At 38.7% G+C, this 24,174-nt stretch overlaps 1 protein-coding gene across 2 annotated transcripts in view; it reads right to left on the bottom strand.

The window, feature by feature from the left end:
• The window catches only part of SATB1 (SATB homeobox 1), a 104,603-nt gene extending 97,057 nt beyond the window's left edge, over positions 1–7,546 (bottom strand). Inside the window, exon 1 of one of the 2 annotated variants that reach the window (XM_054020002.1) lies at positions 7,462–7,546. Coding sequence is in view for 1 of the 2 variants with exons in the window: in XM_054020008.1 (XP_053875983.1) it covers positions 7,462–7,465 (4 nt within the window). In the remaining variant the exon portion in view is untranslated. The remainder of the gene's footprint in view (positions 1–7,461) is intronic. The other variant, XM_054020008.1, reaches the window with a different exon arrangement.
• Between the last annotated feature and the right edge of the window lie 16,628 nt (positions 7,547–24,174).

Raw genomic sequence — 24,174 nt, 5'->3', positions numbered from 1 at the left:
AGCACCCACTTTTGCCCTCAGTTACGCATGTGCAGTTCCCATTATACCTGATCCTGCTAGTAATCTCAGTGCAAAACAACCATTGGCAACTATGCTGAGTTCTGCATATGGAACACTTACATTATTGGGATCACAGTAATCAGTGTAACCTGGACACACATTGGAGGGGGGAAACTGGCACTAGGTAAATATATTATTTTGCTTATGATGATAGTCATTTTCTATAGCTTCTGGTAGTCCAAATCACTGGTCACAAATATTTATTATATAGAATGTATTTCAGGCAATAATAGTATTTAAGAGCTAATGCTGGAAAAGAAGATTCTAAATGTCATGTCATATACGTTAAAAAAATAAAAACAAAACAAAAGACCACCCACCACACTACAATTAGATTATTATTATTGAGTCTGTCTACTCAATATGCAATGAAAATAATTTTTCTTAAAAAGTTTTAAAAAATGCCTGTAAGGATATTTGATTTGAATGGGCAAAGACATATATGAATTGTTTCCACGTACAAGACTGGGAAAGAAAATAAAACTGGTAAACAAACAATTTTTAAGTATTACTTAAATAAACGAAAGTGTTAACAACTTTTTCAAATTTTTTTTTAAATGAAGTTGAGTTGTTTTGACTGAAGTCATGAAAATTCTGGATTGAAGATCTGAATCTATAATCTTAAAAAGAAGGTTGGCAAGCAAGAGCCTGCATGTAAGAGTATATATCATTCTCTTTAAGTGATAGTTAATATACAGATAACATGTCTCACAAAGACTGCAATTAAATGTCTAGTGCACTGGTAATGCTAATAAGCATACAGTATTTATATTACAATGAATCCTTAGAAACTAAAACTGTCATTTTAAAACTTTTAAGATATTTTTAATTGTTCTTGGGACCTTTAATACCAATCAAGAAAACTCACCTATGAACAAAAACATTCATAGTTAAAAATAAACTTTCCACTATTGTTCCCCATATAAAAATCTATTGGTTTAAACTTTAAATTACAAACCTTTTAAACCCAGGTTGAATTTTCACTTGGTTTTGTTTGCTGTTGCTATTTGCTCTGTGTGTGTGTGTGTGTGTGTGTGTATATATACACACACACAGTGTATACACGCACATACACACACTGCTACTACATGTAATACTATATACATAGAATTTGAAACATTGAAATGTATTCTGTTCAAAACTTATTTTTCATTGCAAGTGGTTTCATTTATCTGGCCATCAAGAACAAGACAAATTCAGCATCCACTACTTACTGATGGGCATATGAAAGATACTCTACATTGCAAGTAAAATCTTTCCGGTTGGGTCCCAGAACAACATCACTGCTTTGCACTTATACAGTATAGTGTTTTTCATCCAAATATATCAGAGTGCTATGCAAACAGAAAAAAAGTAATTAATTAAGCTTTACAACACCCGTCAGACAGATAGGGAAAATAAGGCAGATACACAGTAAGAACCTTATTTGCAAAGATGCTGAGCACCTGCAGTTTCCAGTGATTTCAGCTGAAGTTGTGAGCGCTTAGTTCATGTGAAAATCAGGCCCTAATAGTGGCATTTTCAAAAGCACCTAAGTACCTAACTCCTCCCATTGTCTAGGCACTGTAAGTGACTTGTCCAAGGACACACTTTGAGTCAGTAGCAGAGATATGAATAGAACCCAGGAATCTTGATATTCGTTCTGCCACTCTGTCTACCAGGAAAGGATTAAGGGGTAATCCTTAATATATGGTCTCCATAGTCAGATATATCCCCACTGCTGCAGTGACACAATACACAAATGATTGCTGATGGTCAGCTACTTGTTGCCAAAGCAAGCGCCCGAGTGAAGCAGATGTACACTGGGTTTAAAGGCCCTCCCTGAACACCTCAGGTCATGTCAAAATATGAGCAAAGGGGAAAGTCCAACTCAGCTGGTGTATGGTACATACTGCTGTCTGTCTGAGAGGAACAATTTTTGTGGACCTAGGTCCACATAATTTTAATCAACCTATTCTTTCATGAAAGAATCATTGACACAGATGAAGAGGGCTTCTTTCATGAACCAGTGTTAGCAAAGCAGAGCTGCTGCTAAACAACTGAAAGGGTATAAATAGGCCAATATAAAAAAGAAATGTTACACTATCAGATCTCACCCTGAATATTTATATGTAGACAGACACAATCTGTATCAGAATAACTGATCTCAGAAGAAGTATTTTTAAAATAAACAGTAAAAGATACAGTTGCCATACAGTTGGTAAACAGTGTGTGTTAATACTTTGTTCACACCCTATACATTAGACCTGATAGTGACCTCCCACCAGTTATATACAAATGTAGCGCCATTACCTTCAACGGAGTTACTCTTGATTTACATCAACATGAATGAGAGGAGAATTAAACCCACCAAGTTTAATTTACTGTATTTACTATTCAGAATAGCACTTGAGAGGTATGTTATCATACCAGACTAATTTTAAGGGGAATCACTTGTATAACTGATCTGATTCGTATGCTATATATGGTCCATAACCTACCCTTAATCTTTGTTCAGAACTTCATCTACTGTTACGGAGATTGTACACCCTGATGGAGGGCTTGTAGAACCATTAAAAAGTCAACATTTGCCAACTGGTAAACAGATATTACTTATATCCGATACACAGTAACTGTTGGTAAACACCTACTTTTTAAAAATGGCCATTGCATATCCTTTTGTTGTAACAATTACAAACTGTGGTACATTGTTGGTTAGAATTAGAGTTGTTAGTACCATACATATGGAAGAGGACGTATACCTTTAATTTAATATTAAATGTAGTAAGTTTATAACTTGTTTTGAACAAAGGGGACCTCAGCGGCAAAGATTAGATGCAGAACACCCTGATAGTGAATTTAATGGTATTCTCTTCAAAGTGTAAGCTGTTTTTACTAATGTTATCTACAGGTTAGCAGTCAGGTAATGAAACAAAGTTTCAAAATAACAATGGAATTTTCTGAGGTAGGAAACAGACTTTTTAAGAAGTTGCAAAATTTAAGTAGAAGTACCACAAGTTCTTATTTAACAATCAAACTGGAATATAGGTTGTTTTGATTTTTTAAATAATGTACAGCAACTTTGTAACAACTAAAGTTTAAAAATGCATTAGATTGCATAGTGAAAGAGTTGCAGAACATTTTTCATCATACACACATCTGTGTTCTCAGTTATTAATAAAATGCTTCTGCCCTTATTTGCAGTTGCCTGAATATACAATCTAAGTGGCTCGGTAGGCATATATTCTTAAGGAATGATGTTTTCACTGTTTGAAACACAACTCAAGAATGCTAGGCAAAACTGAATACGGTTTCTTTAAAACTGGCTTCTGCATGCCACAGAAAGCATATCTGGAATGATAACAAAACTTTTCTTTTTCAAACAAGGAAGAGTCAGCTGCCATGGATAACACCGCAGGTAGATATTAAAATGGAGACAGAACAATTATTTAGTGGCAACAAGATTATAAATACATGCACTAACCTATAAACTGGTATTTACTTCAGGAAAATAAGTAATATTTTCCCTCTGATTGCAGTGCTGTCAGTTTAATGCAGCGTAAATAAACAGTAGGTGCATGATAGCTTTAAGTAGAAAGTGTTCACTCCACAAGAGGAGCAGATTACTAAAGCCTGATGCCCATAATGGCAAAAACAGAACTTCCATTTTACCAGAAAAATATGTTTTCTCATACTAAGTGATTAATAGCTTTTCTATTAAATCAGTTTGTCAAAATTCTATGAAAAATGCTATAAAATCAAACAACTTTAGCAAAAACATTTATTTTAGCAGCCCTAAATTTAAATAATTAAAAAAGTAAAAAACGCTCTTCTATAATTTTATCATCCCGCTCTAAATGACCACTTCATATCATCATCCCAGTATAGCAAAAATAAAATAAAATGATATATGGAACTGCCTATACTTTCAGTTTTTTTCTCCTTGTATTCCCTGACTGAAAATCAAAGTTTCCTCTTTGGAAAAAGCAATGATTTCTAAGGAGATTGTATATACACCCTACATCTATTAACATAAATTAAAAAACTAAAATGTTCCACTTATGTTTAAAACTGTTCTAGAAGGAAAGTTTGTGGTGTTATTAGATATTTAATAAATATATCTAGAGAAAGCCATGGCAGGTATGCATAAGAGGGTTATAAAACTCTGCAGTAGTATATATGCTAAAATAGAATATTCCTTAGAAACATGACTGAAATATTTAAAAAAAAAAAAAACACATTTCCCCCATTATTAATAGAGATATTTAAGTAGCCTGGAATGTTGTGTTATCTTGAACAACAATTTCTCTGTAATCCAAGTGCAAAATGTTAATATATTTATCAATCAATTAAATTAATAAAATTTACTAATCTGTTTGTCTCCCTCCCCCAATACAACTAGAAAGCATAACAAGAATTTCACTTTAATCTTATGGTATTCAGTTAAAAAAAATCTGGCAAACAGCTGTATTTCAACAAATGTATTCCTTGACTGAAATAAAATTTTCCTCTAATTTAAAATATCAAATTAAATTTTTTTAAATAATGCTGAACTATATTGAAGATTGCAAAAATTGAAGTCCTATGCATTTAATCCCTTCTCCAACAAAAATATTAATGTAATATAAGTTGTAGTTATCCATGACTTGACTACATGAAAGAGAGACACTTCTGTGGTTTGAAAGGGCACACCTGCCTACATCCCTTTGGGATTTTATATTACTGAATTACTATGGTACTTTGAAGACAGTACATTGTATTTAGTTTAGTACTAGTTTAGTACTATTTATAACCAAAGGATCTCTATAATAATAAGGGACAGGTGCTTATCAGCTGACCTTCTGGGCCTACATTGCAAACCATAACTTGTTAAGATCAAAATGATTACTGCAAGCTTTGGCTAAATTGGGAGCTTCTCTCTTTCTTCCTGTTCTGCAAATCAACATATACCATTAATGAATCTCAGGCTGACTTTACCCACTTTATATTTCTTTCTCAGAAATAAGCAGTATTTAAGTACTTATCCTTAGATAAGTCTTGTTGAAAGAACAGGAGAAGAGAAGGAGGAACTGTTTTGGTTGTTACTTTGCTATTTAATGATTCAAGAACAAAGAATATTAAAAAGAAACTAACTTTTTAAAAAAATGCATGAACAAAAAGCATTCCACTTAAATATTTTTGTCCCAGTAAAGTCATTTTGCATACAAAGATCTATTATTTAATTACACATTTGCACTTGTAGGGAAAAGGAGGAATGCACTGCTTCCAGAAGGAAAAAAAAAACAACAACAACGACACAGGCTTTTTGGACACTTCCCTCTATGTTCTTGTTTTACTTAGATTACTGTTTTTCCAGGGGAAAGAGGCATTCCTTGGAGTCAGTTGTTTCTTTTTCATTAGTTGTTTGTATTCAGGAGTGGGTACAACTGTAGACAATGATTTTATTTTTTGTTATAGAGCTTTATAATGTATGTGGGCTACCCATTTATACGTATATACACAAACATGTATGCATACATATGCTGTCTTTTTATGTTCACTTTTTACTATACATGATTACACATTTTTGCGTATAAAATATTATTTCCACTTGATCAGTGAGATATTAATAAAATCTGAAACAGGAAATGAGTGTATGTATAAAGTGTATAAATAATATTAACACTGCAAGTAAATATGATACAAATTACAGATACTATGCTATATTCCAGCCTTTACAGAGTTTCAACTTTCTTTTTTAAATAATGCACCAGAGTTAATGTCTTTATATCCTGTGACTGCTTTAAACACTTGAAGAGATAGGGAAATATCCAATCCAATCCTTGTATTAACTAACATTGCAATTTTACACTTATTGTAACCTTTTCTAACAATGTGAGAAAAACATAGTAAATATATTAAATTTGTTTCACAACAGATGCTTAGGTTGTTAATATTTAAGATGCTTATTCATGCTATTCCTGTCTGCACATTTGTCAAAAATGTAAGCTTGAATGCTAATGTTTGCCAGCAGACTGGAGCTGACAGATATATACCAAATGATATCCCAATGTACTATACCAAAATGATATAAAGTAGAAATAAAGGACTGCTGCTAAATCATAACCCCAATAAAGGTCTGTTACTAGATCATATGCCTTAACCTTAAGAGTTCTTGAATCTGAAATTATGAATTATTTTCATAGGAAAATTACACTAGGTTTGACTGAATAAAACTGATTGTTGGTGTTTGCCAATTTTTTTTACCCATTTTGGGTAAAAAGCTGGTGTAAAATATTTTAGCAAAGTTTTCAATGGGATAAGGGTTTCTCTGCCGGTAACAGAAGCACTTTAAATTTCTGGGACTGGCAGAGCAAAACTTGGAAACTTGCAGGTGTCTGTCATTAGTTCTTCTCACTGGAACTAATCAAATATTTCGACAAAACTATGAGAATTAGAGGAAATTTTCTGTTGGTCTCTAAAAAAAAAAAAAAAAATCCAAGGCATACATTTGTATTTGAATTATTTTCCTTTGAACTAAATGCGCTTGTATATATAGTAAAATGACATTTGAAAGGCGGCTCAGATGTCTTTTAAACAGTGGCACTATCTTGGTGGGACGCTTTGGTTAATGTACTTAAAACTATTAACTTATGAGGATTTTCCAAGTGCATCTTTGGATCGCTGGTTGGAAATAAATACTCTGTTTCCTTTTGGAGCCTTCGCTGCTGCTTCAAGGACCCAACCAGTTCTAAAGTGGAAGACGCCAGGGGAGGGACCTCCAGCGGAGAGGAGATAGCATACCTGTGCTTACAGTGTCTCCTCACCCCTAAGGTCACAGGCACGCCAGCTGCCACGATGCGTGCTGCGAGAAACGTTTCCCTCTCAGAGATCACTGCCAAAGTTGATCTCCTTCGTGTTTCTCTTCCTTTCCCCCCCTATGCAGCCTCGCAAGACGATCCTCAGCAACTTTGCGTTTCAGGTTAAACACGGCGGCTAAGTATCCCCCCCACACGTTTAACAAACGCATCGTTTACAGCGCTCCCAATCCAGGCAACCTGTCGCCAAGGCGGCTGGCCGGTGTAACACCGGCACCCTCCCGTGCTGAGCACGCGGTGGGGGAGAAGTTTCCCAAACTTTCAGGGAACTTGCCTTTTTCAAGTGGCTGTTGCAAGGGAAGGTGGCCGCAAGGCCAGTGGCTCCGGCTCTGCCCCTCAGCAGGGATTCAGCCGCAGCCCAGACGGGACAACCCCCCGGGGTTCATGGCATGCAGCCCTGCCAAGGCGGCAGGTGTGTGGCGCGCCGGCGCTGCTCGGAAAGGGGTTTCCCTCCTTGCCTCCCCCTGCTTTCCCGACCCCACAATGTGACTATTAATACAAGAACCGGGGCGCGCTAGAGACCGGGGGGAGGGGGGTGGCGAAGGAGGAAAAGAGACCGACTCACTCATGAGAGCGCAGCGGGCGACACCTTCAGCTTCCCAGGCGGCGGCGGCGGCGGCGAAGTTAATCGCGCTGAAGTTCAAGTTGTCTGTTCACCCATCGGGAGTGGGCGTCTAGAGGAAGGAGACGCGGAGGGGGGAGCCACGCACGCCCGCCCGCTGCCGAGCAGGCTGCTCAGGGGGAGCCCAGGCTGACAGCAGGGCAGCAAGGTACCAACGCGGGGCCGGCGTGTGCCCGGCTCCTTCTCTGTGGCGGAGCCCTTGGGCGGGGAAGGACGCCGGGCGCAGGCTTCAGCGGGCGAGCCTCGGCCGGGGCTGGCTCAGCTGCACCCGTGCGCCGTGTCTCGCTGCCTCTCTCCCCCTGGCGGACGCTGCTCGCGCCTGTGCCGGAGCCGAGCCGCCGCGGCTGCTGCCCTCCCCGGGTGCGCGGCAGCAGCAGCAGCAGAGCCGGGCTAGGGAGGGGGAGGCTGAGCGCCGGCGTAGAGCGGAGCCGGGAGCCGCCGCCGCCGCGGGAGCCGGGTGTGCGTCTGGCGCTCGCTCTTTCCCCCCTTCTGCTTGCCCCTGTTTTTGGGGCTGAGTTGGTGAGAGTGGTTTGTGTGCGCGCGTGTCTCTGCCCCCCCGGCTCGCGGTGGAGGAGGAAGTCAGGTGAGAGACACACAATCCCCTCCCAGCCCCTGTGCGATGGGTAGGAGCTAATCACTGTTGTTGTTGGGCTGGTGGTGGTGGCGGTGGTTGTTTTTAATGCTATTATCTTGCCTTCCTCCCCCCCTCTTCCCTCCCTCCCACCCATTCCCGGAGAGCAGCGCCCCTCGCAGGAGCACCGGGCTGATCACCCCCTCCCCCCACACACACACACAACTCTTGAACCTCCCCCACTCTTTCCTCCCTCCCACCTCCACTTTCTCCCTCCCTCCGGCTCGTTTATTTCAATATTTATACTCCACATGCTTGGCTGTCAGCTGCTGCTCGCTTCAAGCGAGTGAAAGGATGAGCGAGCAGGCCGGTTTCCGAAAGGGATCTAACAAAGGTGATCAATATTTTAAGGGTCAGATCGTCAAGTGGGACCGGAGAAGAGGGACAGACACAGGGCTCCGTCTCTCTTTCCAGATGGGCCGCGTGTGCGCGCCTGTGGCCCGGTCGCTGAGACCCGGGGGTGGGGAGAGAACAAGCTGGCGCAGATGAAGTTAATGTAGGGTGACCAGATGTCCTGGTTTTATAAGGACAGTCCCGATTTTGGGGTCTTTTTCTTATATAGGCTCCTATTACCCCCCACCCCTGTCCCGATTTTTCACATTTGCTGTCTGGTCACCCTAAGTTAATGGAAAGTGTGTGCATGGGGAAGTGGCTCTGAAATCTGGATCGAGTATGACAGCAGGCAGCCAGTATTTGCTTTAGATAAGGGGGGCAGGGATGTGTTGGATTTTTTTGTTTGTGTTTGTTTTTTTGCAAGCATTCCACTTGTCAGGCTCATACCGTGAACTGCACGGTGTCAGTTTGCAACTAGGCACGCTAGAGCTACTCTGTGTGTGTTTTTTAGAAGCTGCCCTTAATTCTGTGGTCCTTTCATACGATGTTTTATATCGCACAAAGTGCTTTTAAATAATTATATTTCTGATTTTTCTTCATTAGTGTTACTGCCGCTTGGAGAGAATTTTTAGACCTTCAGTTCTTCCTTAGCTGATGCACAGTTTGTAAGTAAAGTTCCTGGAAAGTGAACCTGGCAGTGAATTCAGTTTTTCCTGAAAGCTGAGATTGTTTCTTTTCCTCTAGAAGCTTGTGAAGCGAGAACATTGGGGATTCTGAATGTCAGTCCAGTCACATTTCTGTATTTTCAGTCTGTGGCAGAGGTGATTTCTCAGCTCCTGGAACAAATAAACAAAAATCATCTAGACAACTTTATATATTTTTGAAATAAGAGATCTTGACATTGTTAAGATGATACACCTTTCTTTAATAAGCCAGTGCTATACTGTTGTATTTATTGGCATAAAAAGCTGCCACTTTGTAACACCATTTTTGAATAATCATTAATCCACAGAGAATCCATTAAGCCCAAAGGTTACATTATAGTAATAATATAATAATTAATAATATTGATCTTGCCAGCAGGGAGAACTCTTTTATGTAGTTACTACCAGACACTCCCATTCATACAAGACATAGTGGGGCAAATTCATCCTGGTGTAACTTCATTTGACTTCAGTGGAGTTGCCACAGGGATGAATTTGCCCTATTATTTCAACCTTGAAGTAATGTCCTTCCCTTCCCTAAGCCTGCTGAAGTCGCTGACCAGTTCTGACCTTTCCATCTGAGATTAATATCTAGCTTTGTTAGAAAAATTCAAACTTCTCTACCTGAAACTATGCTTCCTGAACAGTTTTAGACCTGCTAACAATTTCTTGGAGTGGCAGTTGATTTTCTGATCTTTGGGAATTACAGGGAAGTATAGTAAGTGTCAAAGTGAAGAGCACTTCACACATGCCCATTCAAACACTTCTTGGAGCTGCCTACCGGATGAGCTCCTAGCATTCAGTGTGTGGCATATTTCCTCTTGTCAAATAAATATCTTCTTTGCGTACATCAACCACTTTTGACTCAGTGGTCAGTGGTTAATAATAATAATACAATGTTTCACTTCTTCAAAGTAGTGATAAATAATTAATTCTCAACTCCCCAGTGAAGTATTTCTGTAAATTGGGGATAATATCGCTTACTGATGGGAAAACCAAAAAAAAAAGAAAGATTAAGTGATTTGCCTGAGGTCACACATTGAGTCAGATGTAGAGACAGAAGTTAGTCGTTCCTAATCCTGTATTTAGACAACACTGCCTCCTAAAGACCCAAAGATGCCTCATGGAAAACATTGCTCTAAGAGAGAGTTCTGGAATTATACGTATATAATCTTTTTTGTTGTTTTAGAAATAGAGGTATTTGCATAAAAAACAAAAGGATTTTATTCCACACATGATAATTACCTAGCTTTTCAATAAACATGGTGATATCTGATTTTTGCAACAGGCCCCAAAATCCATAACGAGATAATTCTCTCTGGAAACAAGAAAATGCTTGACAACAAAATTACAGAAATAGGAGCTATAAAGGGAACAGAATTGGTGCCAGAGCCTCCACTTTTGTGAACATGGATCTCAAAGTTCAGTTTGGCCATGTGTGGATGTGAAAAGGGCTTGCAGATTAGTACTTCAGAAGTTTGTAGTCAGTGGTTAACAAACAGGCTGCTGTTTGTGTGAGACTGTATATTTTTTGGGCAGGTTATTCAACATGGGTTCAAAATACAGAAAGGGCTCCCTAGTGATACTGTTACCTGAAAAGAGAAAACCCAAGTGTGGAAAACAAAATCTGAAGTACACTTGATTTGGTTCTGAAAGAAAGGGTTGAAATGCAATGAAAGATTCTCCATGTTGGATTAGTTTAAACAATATAATGGCTGTTGATTGCAGTACAATATTATGGCTAGCATGATGTTGCTAACCTGTAGGCCATAAGAGGCATGTACTGACTTAAACTATATAATAGGTTAGTACTCCTTCAATGTTTTCAACACCAAATGATTAGGATGTTTCAGAACACTGAAAAACATACAAGTCAGCACTATAACATATTTGAATGTTATGCTTTGTAACATGCAGTGAGTTTCACAGAGCTTTCATTCACATCAATGAAACCAACATATCGCATGCTTTTTGGCTGTGCCATGTTGCCGAGACTGTGCCATCACACTGCTATCTTACGGTATGACAGAGCACAGATGGCATGCCTGAAAAGCAGATATACAATAAGCTGAGGGGTGAAAACATTATCAACTAACTTTCTTTCCACTGACAAACTGGAATTTCCTCTCACAGTATGTATGAACAGTGTCCAGTCTGTGTTTGCATGGCCTTACGATACAAGAACTAATAGGAAGTTCTACTCATCTTGCTCATCCCTGAAATCTGGAGTTTCAAAAGACACTGCAAATGAGTGTTCATATATATTTATCAGTTTATTAATGTTGAGAGCTACATTTTATCTTTTGAAATGTCAGAGTGATGATTTGAGGGAAATGGGAGCAGTTCTGTTTTAAGTAACATGAATGGTACTGGAATAAGATTATCTGTCACAGATTAAAATGGCATATGAATCATATAGTAATCCATTCATTAGTTTATGGATTCAGAGTCTTCCAGGGAGTGTCACAAATCCATATGATACCCCTGAGTGTTAGATTTTTTTCATATAGGTCTGAAAGATGTGTAAAAATATATATATTCAGAGAGCTTCCTATTGACCATTCATCTGAAGGGAATTGTGGATATAAATCATTAAAGCTAATGTTGGCATTAACTTAACAAAAAATACTGGTGTTTAGATCTTACTGTGTCAGACAGTGTAATGCAAAGCACCGTTTTTGCCAACTCCACCCATTTTTGGTCAAACCATGCCCCTTCTTGGGTGCTGATATGACAAATCTGGAGTACATACTAATCCAGAGATGTCTTTTTGCGTAAGAGAAACCCCCAGGTCCTCAGTGAGGAGGCTGTTGGTAGGTGCATAAAGGCACATATAAATAAAACTAGTGTTGATCTGACAGTTGTATCTGGTCAGAAACATCCACATTAGGAGCAGTAAAATATTTTTTTCACTGTCAGGAAACTGAAATGAGACAATCAAAAGCAGAAGAAATATTTCACTAATTTGTAAGTATACTCGAGATACATGCTGAATGCTGGATGATAAAGAAGGCCAAATTGTGCCCAGCAATACAGCTGTTCAACGAAGTGTAACTCAGGTCCAAGTGCTGCCTTACAGTATTGCTAAACAAATATCTCTCATTGACAAAACCTCTCAGTAACGTACAAGCTGATCCTGAATCTGCTGAATTCTTTGAATCATTCCCAGGCAATTTGGTCCTAATATAAATATGGTTCTTTTCCCAGCTCCTAGCATATGAGTAAGGCCATAGCAGTGAAATACTTGCTCAAAATATCTAACTTTTTTTGATTCCTTGCTTTCACTGTGATTTGATCTAAACTCAGCACACGAAAAACTGAAAATAATGTATTTGAGCTTTTTCCCTGGTATCTAAAAATAAATGGCTGCTCGTGTTGTTTTGGCCATGTTTTAGGGCTGCTGAAATAATGCAAAAGTATTATTCAATACCAAGGCTCCCCCATAGCTGTTTTAGTAGCTTAATGAAGTGGTAAGACCATAACCATTCCCAGTAGCTCAAACTATTGAACAAATACACAGCACACTGGAATTGACCCTACAGGTACAGTTCAAAGGACCATTATGTATTTTAGCAAATCTTCTTTGACAGGTCTACCTGATCTAATAAATATTAGAGTTTCTGCATTCTTTCTTCCTACTAGTGCATCAGTAGAAGGGATTTCAGGTGACTCCTCCTGAATGAGATTACGGCTTTCACTGTTGTCTTTTTACTATACTGCAGTTTCCTGGAATGATCACACTAGACCTGTTACCTTCTGAAGTGGGGATGATGGACGCTAACATCAGCTGGAATTATGTCTTTTTGGAAGACATTCAGTGAGATTTCTAACATTTTCCAGTAAGAAGGTCAATTATCCTCCTTCCAAATGGACTCAGTTTCCACTAATCATTCTTTTCTGAGAAAACCACATTTCCTTTCCTTGTTCTCTACATCACCTTTGTCCATTCAACAGCCCTAAACAGTAACCTCCTTCTGGTCAACAGCTCCACTACAGAAGATGCTTTTGATTCTCTTAGAAAGACAGTCACATCCTATAGACTGCCTCCTAAATCTTCTGCTATATCGAAAAGAGGATAGATCCACCTGCTACAGATGCATAAACAAAGAGCATTGAACTCCTATTCATTTTTCCTGACTGCCTCCTCAGTCTGCTCTCAGTTTGAATCTTTTTTGAAGGCTATGGATTAACAAGTAATTAAGGATCATAAGCAGTATAAGAGGGCACTTTCCTAGGGACAATCCTCCCCTTATAATAATAATAATATATGGAGATATACCTATCTCATAGAACTGGAAGGGACCTCGAAAGGTCATCGAGTCCAGCCCCTTGCCTTCACTAGCAGGACCAAGTACTGATTTTTGCCCCAGATCCCTGATACTTAACTCATATAGATAAGGCTAGTCTGAATATGTAACTAGAAGGCACAAGGTGTGCCACTAGAATTTCATAACTGGGTTTGGAAGAGGAGAAGAAATACTGGAAAATCAGCTTCTCTCTCACTTACATGCCAAGTCCTGAGCACATGAATGGCTCTCCACCCTATAAGTGGTGACATCTTAAACACTATAATAGTGCTGGGAGTTGGTTAGAGCACCCTCATTAGGGGTTGCATGAGGTCACACACCTGATCACTGGCAGAGCTCGACTAAAACCCAAGACTCAACTGCCCAGGGGACCATACTGCCTCTGATTGAGTCATAAATCACTGATTGATGGCATTATCTTAACTGTATTATGGCAGCTTAAATGTTCATATGAATTTAGAAAAATGGTGGTTAATAAAAGGATATAAACCTACATTATTTAGGTGTTTTTTAAAGTATAAAACCTCTGCATACACAAATACAAGACACTTTATTGAAGAGAATAAAAACAGACAGCTTGAGCTGGAAACAGAAATTTAATCAACAAAGATTTACTTTCCTTCATTCCTGGATTCTAGTAGATAGAGCATTAGAAGACATAAGAAACCGGTGCAAGGTATATGTTCCCCATTAGAAGTTTTTAAGCAAACATGTCTGAGCCTAGAAAATGTAGTCAGCAAGACCTTTCTGTAGATTTTCAGTCAGGCAGTGGGAAGAAATTAATCACAATGTCATAAACATTTTACTCAGCAATATTGTGAAGTGATAATAGGGGATTTAACACCATTTTTCATATAATGGCATACATTAATTGTCAGAGCATTTTTAGTGTGGGGGCCCTTAGCTTCACAACTTGCTTCCCAGCCATTGGTCTACCACATCTTGAGTTTATTGACCCATAAAATGAGCTGGGCATATATTTATAGTATAGTATGTAATGTAATGATAAAAGACATCAATCTCGACACCAAGTTATGTATATACATTTTAAATGTTCAGCATGCAAAGACTACATGATGGGTACATTCCTAAATTAATAAAATAAGGGGAAACTTTGATGAATACAAAGATGCCTCAGTCAATATTTACTATACAATATTTACATCTGTCAATAGATCTTGAAAGTAAACATCTGTTTATTCATATAATAGTTACATACTAGTTTATTTAATACTTGCTCCATGAGTTCTGAATTATCTGAACTGACCATTAATACAGTAGGTATCACTTAAGGGGTGGGGGGGGAGGTATCACTCCAGATTTCCTGTAAAATGGGGAGAGAGAGAGAGTGTGTGTGTGTGTGTAAAAAGCTGTCTGCTCTTGGTTAAGAACAAACATATTTTACCTGGCCATTGTAACTGTTTGGGTGTCGTGTGTTTATTTTATTTTATTTTTTTTTTACTTTATCGCAGTTTGAACTGGTGGAACAACTTGACTTTTTTAACTAACGAGACTTATCTGTAGGCTTTTTATATATTAGTTCTTCAAAGAACCTCCCATATTTTCCTGCTAAAAAATGAATAAAATAAATATTTGTTTAAAAAATTGTCAAACTGTTCTTTACAAAGTTAAGTGTGACTTTATATAAGGCTGCAGAGTCAAAAGGCAGCAGCGTATACTGCCCAAGTATGCCATGTGATTTTTGTGTTCCTTTCATATATGAAAATCAAAACAATTGACTTGATTTTGACTATCAGTGTTATGCCATTAATTGTTTAATTTTATTTGGGGTATCCCGAGAACAGCACTAGAGAGTGGGTCAAACTGTGAAATGTTTAAAATGGAAATTCTTGATTGGCTGACATTCTATATTGTGATGAGGTAGCAAGGCAAGACCCTCATCTTGATTTGGGTTCAGGTGGATGGCATGCCTAGAATTATGGTTCAATAAAAAATAAAGTTAAATATAAAGATATATTAGCCTATAAACTGCAAAGTTCATAACGTTTTCTTGAAATTTAAAATTTGTAAGATTCCAAATACAGCAGTTCTTTCAAAATGCAACTACCCCATGCTATGGGTACAGATTTGTCCTGTCCACAGCGCACCTGGTCAGTTCTGCTGCACAGGGGCAGGACTGCAGAATACATAGATCTTGTGGAGCATGACTACAGTGCTTTGCAGCAGCTCTCTACCATATCAGGGAGGAAAAGAGCAAGCTGGGGGAAGGGTAGGGCTGGTTTATTATGGACTCCTCTTACTTCCATCCCCAACCCCAAGTGATAGCACAGGAGAGGAGATTAGTGTAGCCATTCCCCTTCTGCTCTACATCCTGCAGTAGGGAACATTCTAAATCCCATGGACTCTCACCAGCAAACTAGCTGATTATTCTGGCCAGGCATTGGAATATAGATTTTGTCCCTAATTATCACCTGTAGTTTAATCAAACAACTCCATATGATTCTGGGAAATCTGAACTGCAGATTTTCTGGTTTCTCTAAAGACAACTACTCTAAACAAAGGGAATGAAAATAAGGGTTTAGAACAGACACTTTCTAAGCCTTGTTCGTGGCAGCTGTGACATCCCTCATTTTTGCCGGCAAAGTGGGAAGACCTGCAGCTCAGATTTCTCAGGATCTTAAGATTTTTTAATGTAATGAGTTTTAAAACAATGGCGATCTATGTAAACTTTTGGGCTCTTTGTTCTACTTCACAGACTATAATCTTTTCTGATGAGAAATATAGTAGCACAAGAGTACAAAGTTCCAGTAGATGCATTTCTTGCAATGCTTACTTTGAACTCAAGTTTCTGTCTTACAATCACTGCCATGATTATAGTAATCAGAGGCTTCATCTGTGTGTTTCAGTGTCAGTACCATTCAGACTTTTATGTTCATTAAAAATGGTACAATTACAACGCTGGGTTTCATTTGCTTTAAAAAAGTAAGGTTAAGCAATATTTGTTTTGTTGCAGTAAATTCTCTGACTCAGGAAAGTACTATTACAAAAAAATAAAATATATTTTCTTAGGTGCATTTGCAATGATCATGTTATATGTTAAACTACGTAACAATGAGGCTTTAGAAGAGTAATGTTAAGAAAAAGGGTGTTCAATAATTGTTTCTCCAGCCATGTGGTGCACAGCTTTGGCCATTGTTATTTATGGGTAGAGTCATTGGAAGTTCAGCAGAAGCAAGCTGACTGGATATGAACTTATTTTTAATATAATCTCACCTCTGGAGAGGTAAACACAGTTGTCAGTATTTCTATATATTCTAGGTTGTTGACCTAGTTCTCTAGAAAGAGACTGGCTGTTGTAATAGTTGCATCAAAGTCATCAGATAATTAGGAGCAAACCATACAGTGAACCATGATGTAATTGAAACCTGAAATCTACAAATTTATCTTTTAGTTTGATCAGATTCTCACTGGTTCTGTAGATCTAAATAGCTAGGTTTATTTCATACTTCAGAACCAGAATTCAGCAGTCCCTGCTCCTCAAAGCATATAGTTGATTTGTACTGTTCTGCAGTGGCATCTAGGGCTTTCACAATACAACACAGTAGACAGTCAGATAAATTTCTAAAATAATTAAAATCTACAGAGTTTCATTTTTTTTTTTTAATATTTTTTCTTTTAAATCTAGGTTTTTTTGAAAATGTCAGGTTGTTATCACAGAAGACTGGTGTCTTCAATTTATTCCCAGGAAAAGTACTGCACAGAAAACAGCAGTGCAAGCTTCCCTGTACTAACTTGCCTTTAAGCCCTACTATAGAGGAACCAACTCTAGGTGGTTAGACTTTTCAGTCTCTATGCCCATTCAAGCCTTGGCTTCTTTAGCTAGACCTTGAACAAGAGTCCCAGTTGCTTCTAAAAGTGGTATTGGATTTATATATGAATATTCGTCCAGTAGTAACTGGACTATGACCATCAACTCACTTCTTGTCTGCCTGTGAACAGTCATCAGATGGTAATAATAACTACGAATCACCAATGATTTCTGCCTTATTTGAACTGGTGATTTAAGTGTGAAATATTCCATACTCCATTATCTACCCCTGTGAGTCCCACAGAATGCCTTAGCTTTAGTTTGGACTATCAGCCAAGAGTATCAAAAGGCAACAGAAGTTGAATGATTTATAGAGTTGACATATTTAGATCCTTTAGCTTTCCAAAGTACTAGGTTACCAAAAGAAGGCAGCCTAACTGCTGACTAAACTAACCCAATACCAACAATGTATCTGATAACAAAAAATGAAGTAGCAAATGTGAATATTTTCAATGGGAGAAATGTTAAAAACTAGGTAATCAAACCATTGCACTGGTAATCATATAATCAGAAATGTAGGCCTAGAAGGGACCTCGAAAAGTCATCAAGTCCAGCCCTCTGTACTGAGGCAGGACCAAGTATACCTAGACCATCCCTGACAGATGTTTGTCCAATGGGTTCTTAAAAAACTCCAGTGATGGGGATTCCACAACCTCCCTTGGAAGCTTATTCCAGTTTAACTGTCCTTATAGTTAGAACATTTTTTCTTAATCTCTGACCTAAATCTCCCTTGGTCCAGATTAAGCCAGTAGTTCCTGTCCTACCTTCAGTGGACATGGAGAACAATTGATCACTGTCCTCTTTATAACAGGCCTTAATGTATTTGAAGACTGTTATCAGGTCCGATCTCAGTCTTCTTTTCTCAAGACTAAACATGCCCAGTTTTGTTTTTTATTAAACTTTCCTCATACGTCAGGTTTTCTAAACCTTGTATCATTTTTGTTGCTTTCTTCTGGACTCTCCAACTTGTCCACATCTTTCTAAAGTATGGAGTCCAAAACTGGACAAGGTGTTCCGGCCTCATCAGTGCTGAGTAGAGTGGGGCAAATATCTCCCATGTCTTACAAACAACATTCCTGTTAATACAGTGCAGAAAGATATTAGTCTGTTCTGCAACTGCATCAAATTAACTTATATTCAATTTGTGATCCACTATAACCCCCAGATCCCTTTCAGCAGTACTACCACCTAGCCAGTTATTCCCCATTTTGTAGTTGTGCATTTGATTTTTCCTTCCTAAATTAACTACTTTGCTCTTATCTTTATTGAATTTTATTTTGTTTAATGCAGACCAATTCTCCAATTTGTCAAGGTCATTTTGAATTCTAATCCTGTCCTCCAAAGTGTTTGCAACCCTTCCATCTTAGTGTCATCTGCAGATTTTATAAGCATGATCTCCACTTCCTTATTAAAGTCATTAATGAAAATATTGAATATTACTGAACTCAGACTGACTCCTACATGAGCCCATCAGATATGCCCTCCCAGATTTACATCAAACCATTGGCTACTGTTTGAGTACAGGCTTTCAGCCAATTGTGCACCCACCTTATAGTAATTTAATCTAGACCACATTTCCCTAGTTCGCTTATGAGAATGTCATGTGGGACTTACTAAAATCAAGATATATCCCTTCTACTGCTTCCCTCCCCTGCCCCCCCATCCACTAAGCTGGTAACCCTGTCAACAAAAGACATTTAGCTTGATTTGGCATGATTTGTTCTTCACAAATCCATGCTGGCTATTCCTTAAAATCCTATTATCTTCTAGGTGCTTAGAAATTGATTGTTTAATAATTTGTCCCCATATCTTTCCAGGTATGAAAAGTTGGGCTGATTGGTCTATAATTCTCTGGGTCCTCTTTGTTCTCCTTTTTAAAGATAGTTACTATGTTTTCCCTTCTCCAGTCTTCTGGGACTTCATCCATCCTACAGGAATTCTCGGAGATAATCACTAAGGATTCTAAGATTGCTTCAGCTAGCTCCTTCAATACCCTAGGATGAATTTCATCAGGTCCTGCTGAGTTGAATATGTCTAACTTATCTAAATATTCTTTAACCTGTTCTTTCCCTGCTTTGGCTTGCATTCCTTCCCACTTGCTATTAATATTAATTGTATTGAGTATCTGGTCATCATTAACGTTTTTAGTGAAGACTGTAGCAAAAGAGGCATTAAGCACCTCAACCTTCTTGATGTCATCTCCACTGTTAGCTCTCCTTCCCCGCTAAGTAGTGGACCCACATATTCCTTTGTCTTTCCCTTGCTCCTAATATATTTAAAGAATGTCTTCTTATTGCCTTTTATGTTCCTTGTTAGTGTAACTGATTTTGTGCTTAGCCTTTCTGATTTTGTTCCTATATGATTATGCTGTTTTTTTGTACTCCTCCTTTGCAATCTGGCCATGTTTCTACTTTTTGTAGGATTCCTTTTTGATTTTCAGGTCATTAAACAGCTCTTGATGGAGCCATATTAGCCTCCTACTATTCTTCCTATCTTTCCTTCACATCAGGAGAGTTTGCAGTTGTGCCTTTATTATTGTCTCCTTGAGAAACTGCTGGTGCTCCTGATCATGATGCCTATCTGGCGGAGGCTCCCACACGTGCAGGCAGAGGAAGAGCTAGCAGTGGTTTTAGTGACATGCCATTTTCCTCCCATAGTGGGTTCTTCCTTGTAGAGAATCTGCAAGTTAAGGAAACAAAAAACAACACATAACCGTACCTCTTTATAACAGGCCTTAATGTATTTGAAGACTGTTATCAGGTCCGATCTCAGTCTTCTTTTCTCAAGACTAAACATGCCTCCCTCTACTAGCAAACTCTGCTGGCCACAGGCACTGACTTTCTGCTTTCCCTGAGGGTGCTCCACCCCTTCTCTGCCCCCTACTCTGCCCCTTCCTCCGAAGGTCCCACCCCCACCCTGCCACTTCCTGCTCCCACTCCGCCCCCTCCCCCAAGGCTCTGCCCCCACCCCACCTTTTTCCAACCCTGCTCCTACCCTCCTCTGAGCACGTCTCGCCCTGACTGCCTCTTCCCACCCCCACTCCTTCCTCTCCCTCCCAGCTCCTCCCGCCTGCCACCAAACAGCTGATCGGAGGCAGATGGGAGGCGCAGGGGGAGAGGGGGAGGAGCTGACTGGTGGGGCCTGCCAAACAGGTGATCGGCAGGTGGCTGTTGAGCACTCTCTATTTTTTTTTCTGTGGGTGCTCCACAGCCCTGGAGCACCCATGGAGTCGGCGCCTATGAAGCTGGCTAACTCCCTTGGGCTCCGAGGAGCCTTTGTTTCACCAGCCCCATCGCTTACCATCTTCAATATCATCAATCTTGTCAGAAATATAGTAGGAAAATGATAGTATCTGCTGGTGGTATTTATAAACTTGGTCCCTTGTACAAGGGTCTCACAGAGTATGGAACTAAATCATAATGGAAAATCTACAGATCCCTCTCTTTTTATGCAGCAAGATATCACAACACTTTGTAACAGTTATTAATTTTATTTATCTTTGCTAAACCACATGTGTATGTGTGATATTGTTACATACATGAAAAAAACACTGGTTCTTTATTGCCTGAAAAGATTTTATGTCATGAGGCAGGACAATACTGAAGTTGAGAACAATATAAACCAGTTGGATTGCATATGCAAATGCTTCATCCTGGTTGAACCTAAATAGTTCAGTGATTTCCCTGAAATCTTGCAACATCCATTCTGATTGCATCTGCTAATCTTCGCTTCTTGGTTGTGTAGGGAAAATAGGGTGTTTTTTGAAATAATTAAAATATAGGATGGGCTCAGGAATGATTTTTAATTATTTCACCTTTTTTTCTCTATGTAGATTACTTGGTTTTAGTTGAAGTTTTGAGGGAGACACTGCATTGGTCCATCCTTTACACGTTTATTTAAAGATTAAGCAAGCACTTATAGAACAAATATGAGTTTAAGCAAAATGTCACTAGCTAATTTAATGTATAGTTTTCCTAACCTAATTTACAATAATACAGTGCAATAGTCAAATCAAGGTTATAATTGAAATATAATCAATAAATCAACAGTTCAGTTTATCTAGTTCACCAATTACTACAATAAGTAATTAAATCAAATGGTAATGAATGAGTTAAGGAAAACAATTCTCTTAAGTCTTACAGGAAGGTTAAGAGAAGAAGCCGTTCCCTTTGATTTAAGCCGTTTAACTAAGAGTCTGTTTAAGACAGAGGCTAGTTCTTGTCTTGGTTTTAATGAAGTACTGCTCTTAAAATGATTTTTTGGTAATTTTCTCCTTTGGCTGCTTTCTCCCATTACACTTCACTGTTCACAGAAGCCGCCTACCTTTCGCTTATGTAATCTGTTTCCCCCTTTTTTAACACAATGGCTGCATCTTTCTGGCAGTCTTGCACAGCTTTAGGATGACACTCACCCTTACTTTTTAGATAATAGATTCAGGGATTTAGTGTCTACTTTGGGGAACTGCTAGACACATACAAATGGGTGTTGGAGCAATTTAAGCATCCTCAAATTACTCTACAGAAGGATCTTCACGACTTTTTCACTTTAAGTCTTTAAGTTATATAATTGGTCTTAGTTTAGAATTAAGTTGCTATTTACTGGTATTTCTGTCAATGATAGGATGGACTTAAAGCTTTTCAAATGCAGGAGGGGGTCTGGTCTCTTCTTTCTCAGTTGTAGACTTCAGGCTTGGCTTAGCCAATGGTTAGTCTTTCACCTCTCCTTCTTTGGATGGCGAGTCCAGGGAAGAGAACAGGATACAACTTTGGGTGTCATTATTGATGCAAGAGAGCCCCCTCCCCCACTTCCTTCTGCATGGTTAGGATATTTTTGCAGGGATCAGTGTGCCCTTACTCTGCCTCAGGGGTCACCTCAATATCTTCACAGGCCAATAAGGTGTTACAGCCTGGGAGATGTAATTTGACATGAATGAATGGCCTGGCATCTTGATCTTGATGTTACACAGAAGATTCCAGGTTTGTATGTACGTATCTTGCAACAATTCGTTAATAACCACAGAGAAATGTCTCTTGAAAAGAGGACACAGAAAGGTGCCACATGATAAGGGGCTGGTAGGCAAACTTCTGCATAGGCCCAAGATATAAATGTCTTAATTATTTAAATAGAATTAATGACTCATCAGCATTTGCATGTCCACATAGTTTCACACATCCTTGTGACAATGTGTTAGTTATGACACTGGGAAAGCAATGCTGAGAGGTGGGGGCAGAGTCTAGGGCAAGTGAATGACCTTACTTTAATGACCTTTTGCTTGCAAGCCAGAAAGCGGCTTCAGACATCTTCAAGTAATGCCAATTTTAATTAAATATTTAACCAACTAAAGTTACTCAGCCCTAAATCCAAATGTGGACTATGTTAACTGCAACTGGCTCACAGGAGATAAATTATAGTTTTATCTGAATTTCCACATTCCTCTCTTGAATATAATTTAAAAAAAAAACTGCAGAAGACATCCGTAAGACAGATTTCTGATGAAGACACTCAGAACCTAAATTCTGCTCTCATTCATGCTGATGTAAATATGGGATAATTCTACTGAAGTCGTTGGCTGTGATTCTTATGTATACAAAGGCCCCTTTACATGGCCAGAGTGATGTAAAGGGGCCTGAGTGTGAATGAAAATCAGGCCATAGAACTTGTTCTGTTTCACACTAGTGTAACTGAGAAGAAATTGGTGCTTAGTCTGTACTGAAAGTAGCATTATGCATTTTAGGCCACATATTCCATAATGTGTGGTAAAGAAGTGAATGTGCACCCAATGTATGTCCTCCCGCCCCCTGCTGCCACTCCTGCATTTGTCACCTCCACCTGCAGAGAAGCAAACTCCACTGGCTCTGCTGAAGAGTGTCCTGCACAGCAGGGAAAAAGAAGGTTGGATTTACTCCTTATGAAACTAAGATTTTGAAACAAGGCCCTGGCATATTGCATAGGTTATGACTGAAGGCAAAACTCGGTTCAAATGATCTCTTATGCTAAATATTGATCCTGTTCAATAAACATTTATGATTCTACTAACTCTGTTATATTATGAATAAATCTCAATGAAAATATTAGAAATAGCGGAATAAAAACACTATTTCTTTTTACGTTTTAGTTCCCTCCTCAGTTTGTATTTTTTTTTTTTTTTTGCATGGCTCCTCGTAATTAAAACTTAAATTGGATCTTGCTTTTGACCCCACCCTATGGTTTTTTGTTTTGTTTTTTGCTAGGCTAAGGTATGCTAGCCCAATCAGGATCTTCCTTCCATTGCAGCTTCCACCACCCATAACCTTGTTTTATAATCAAAGAGGAGGTAAAGGGAAAGCAGCAATATTAATAGGCTTTCCCATGCAGTCTCTCTGGGAATAGTCTTTTTATAAATGTCTTGAACTTGACCTCTTTGAAAGGCACAAAGGTCCAACACACATTTGTAAAGTTATATTTAAATATATATATTTTTTAATTCTGTGAAGACGTTTGAAACCTGGCCCTCCACACACAGAGCATAAATCTTTCAGGATAGTCATACAGTAAAAGTGATGTGTGAAGCAGATAATTTTGGGAAAACCCCTCAAACAGTTCTGTTGCTTTGCTTTTCATGCCATTTTATAGATACCTCTCTGCAACACTACCAAAATAATCAAACAAAATCCATGAATACTATTATGATTTCATCGCCTTGGCATTTGAACTTGCAAATACAATTTAGTAATGAATTAGGAAGGAGAAAAGTTTTGCCTGCCGCACCCTCATTATAAAAACGTTCTTGGGAGCCAAGCATTCCGGGCATCAGAAAGATTTACAATAACAGTATAAATAACTACAATGAATTTGGGAGCAAGAGTGTTATAA

This window comes from Malaclemys terrapin, chromosome 2, assembly GCF_027887155.1.
Source record: "Malaclemys terrapin pileata isolate rMalTer1 chromosome 2, rMalTer1.hap1, whole genome shotgun sequence".
Lineage (NCBI taxonomy): Eukaryota > Metazoa > Chordata > Testudines > Emydidae > Malaclemys > Malaclemys terrapin.
The sequence above is the reverse complement of the archived record's forward strand: the minus strand, read 5'-3'. Positions and strand labels throughout refer to the sequence as shown.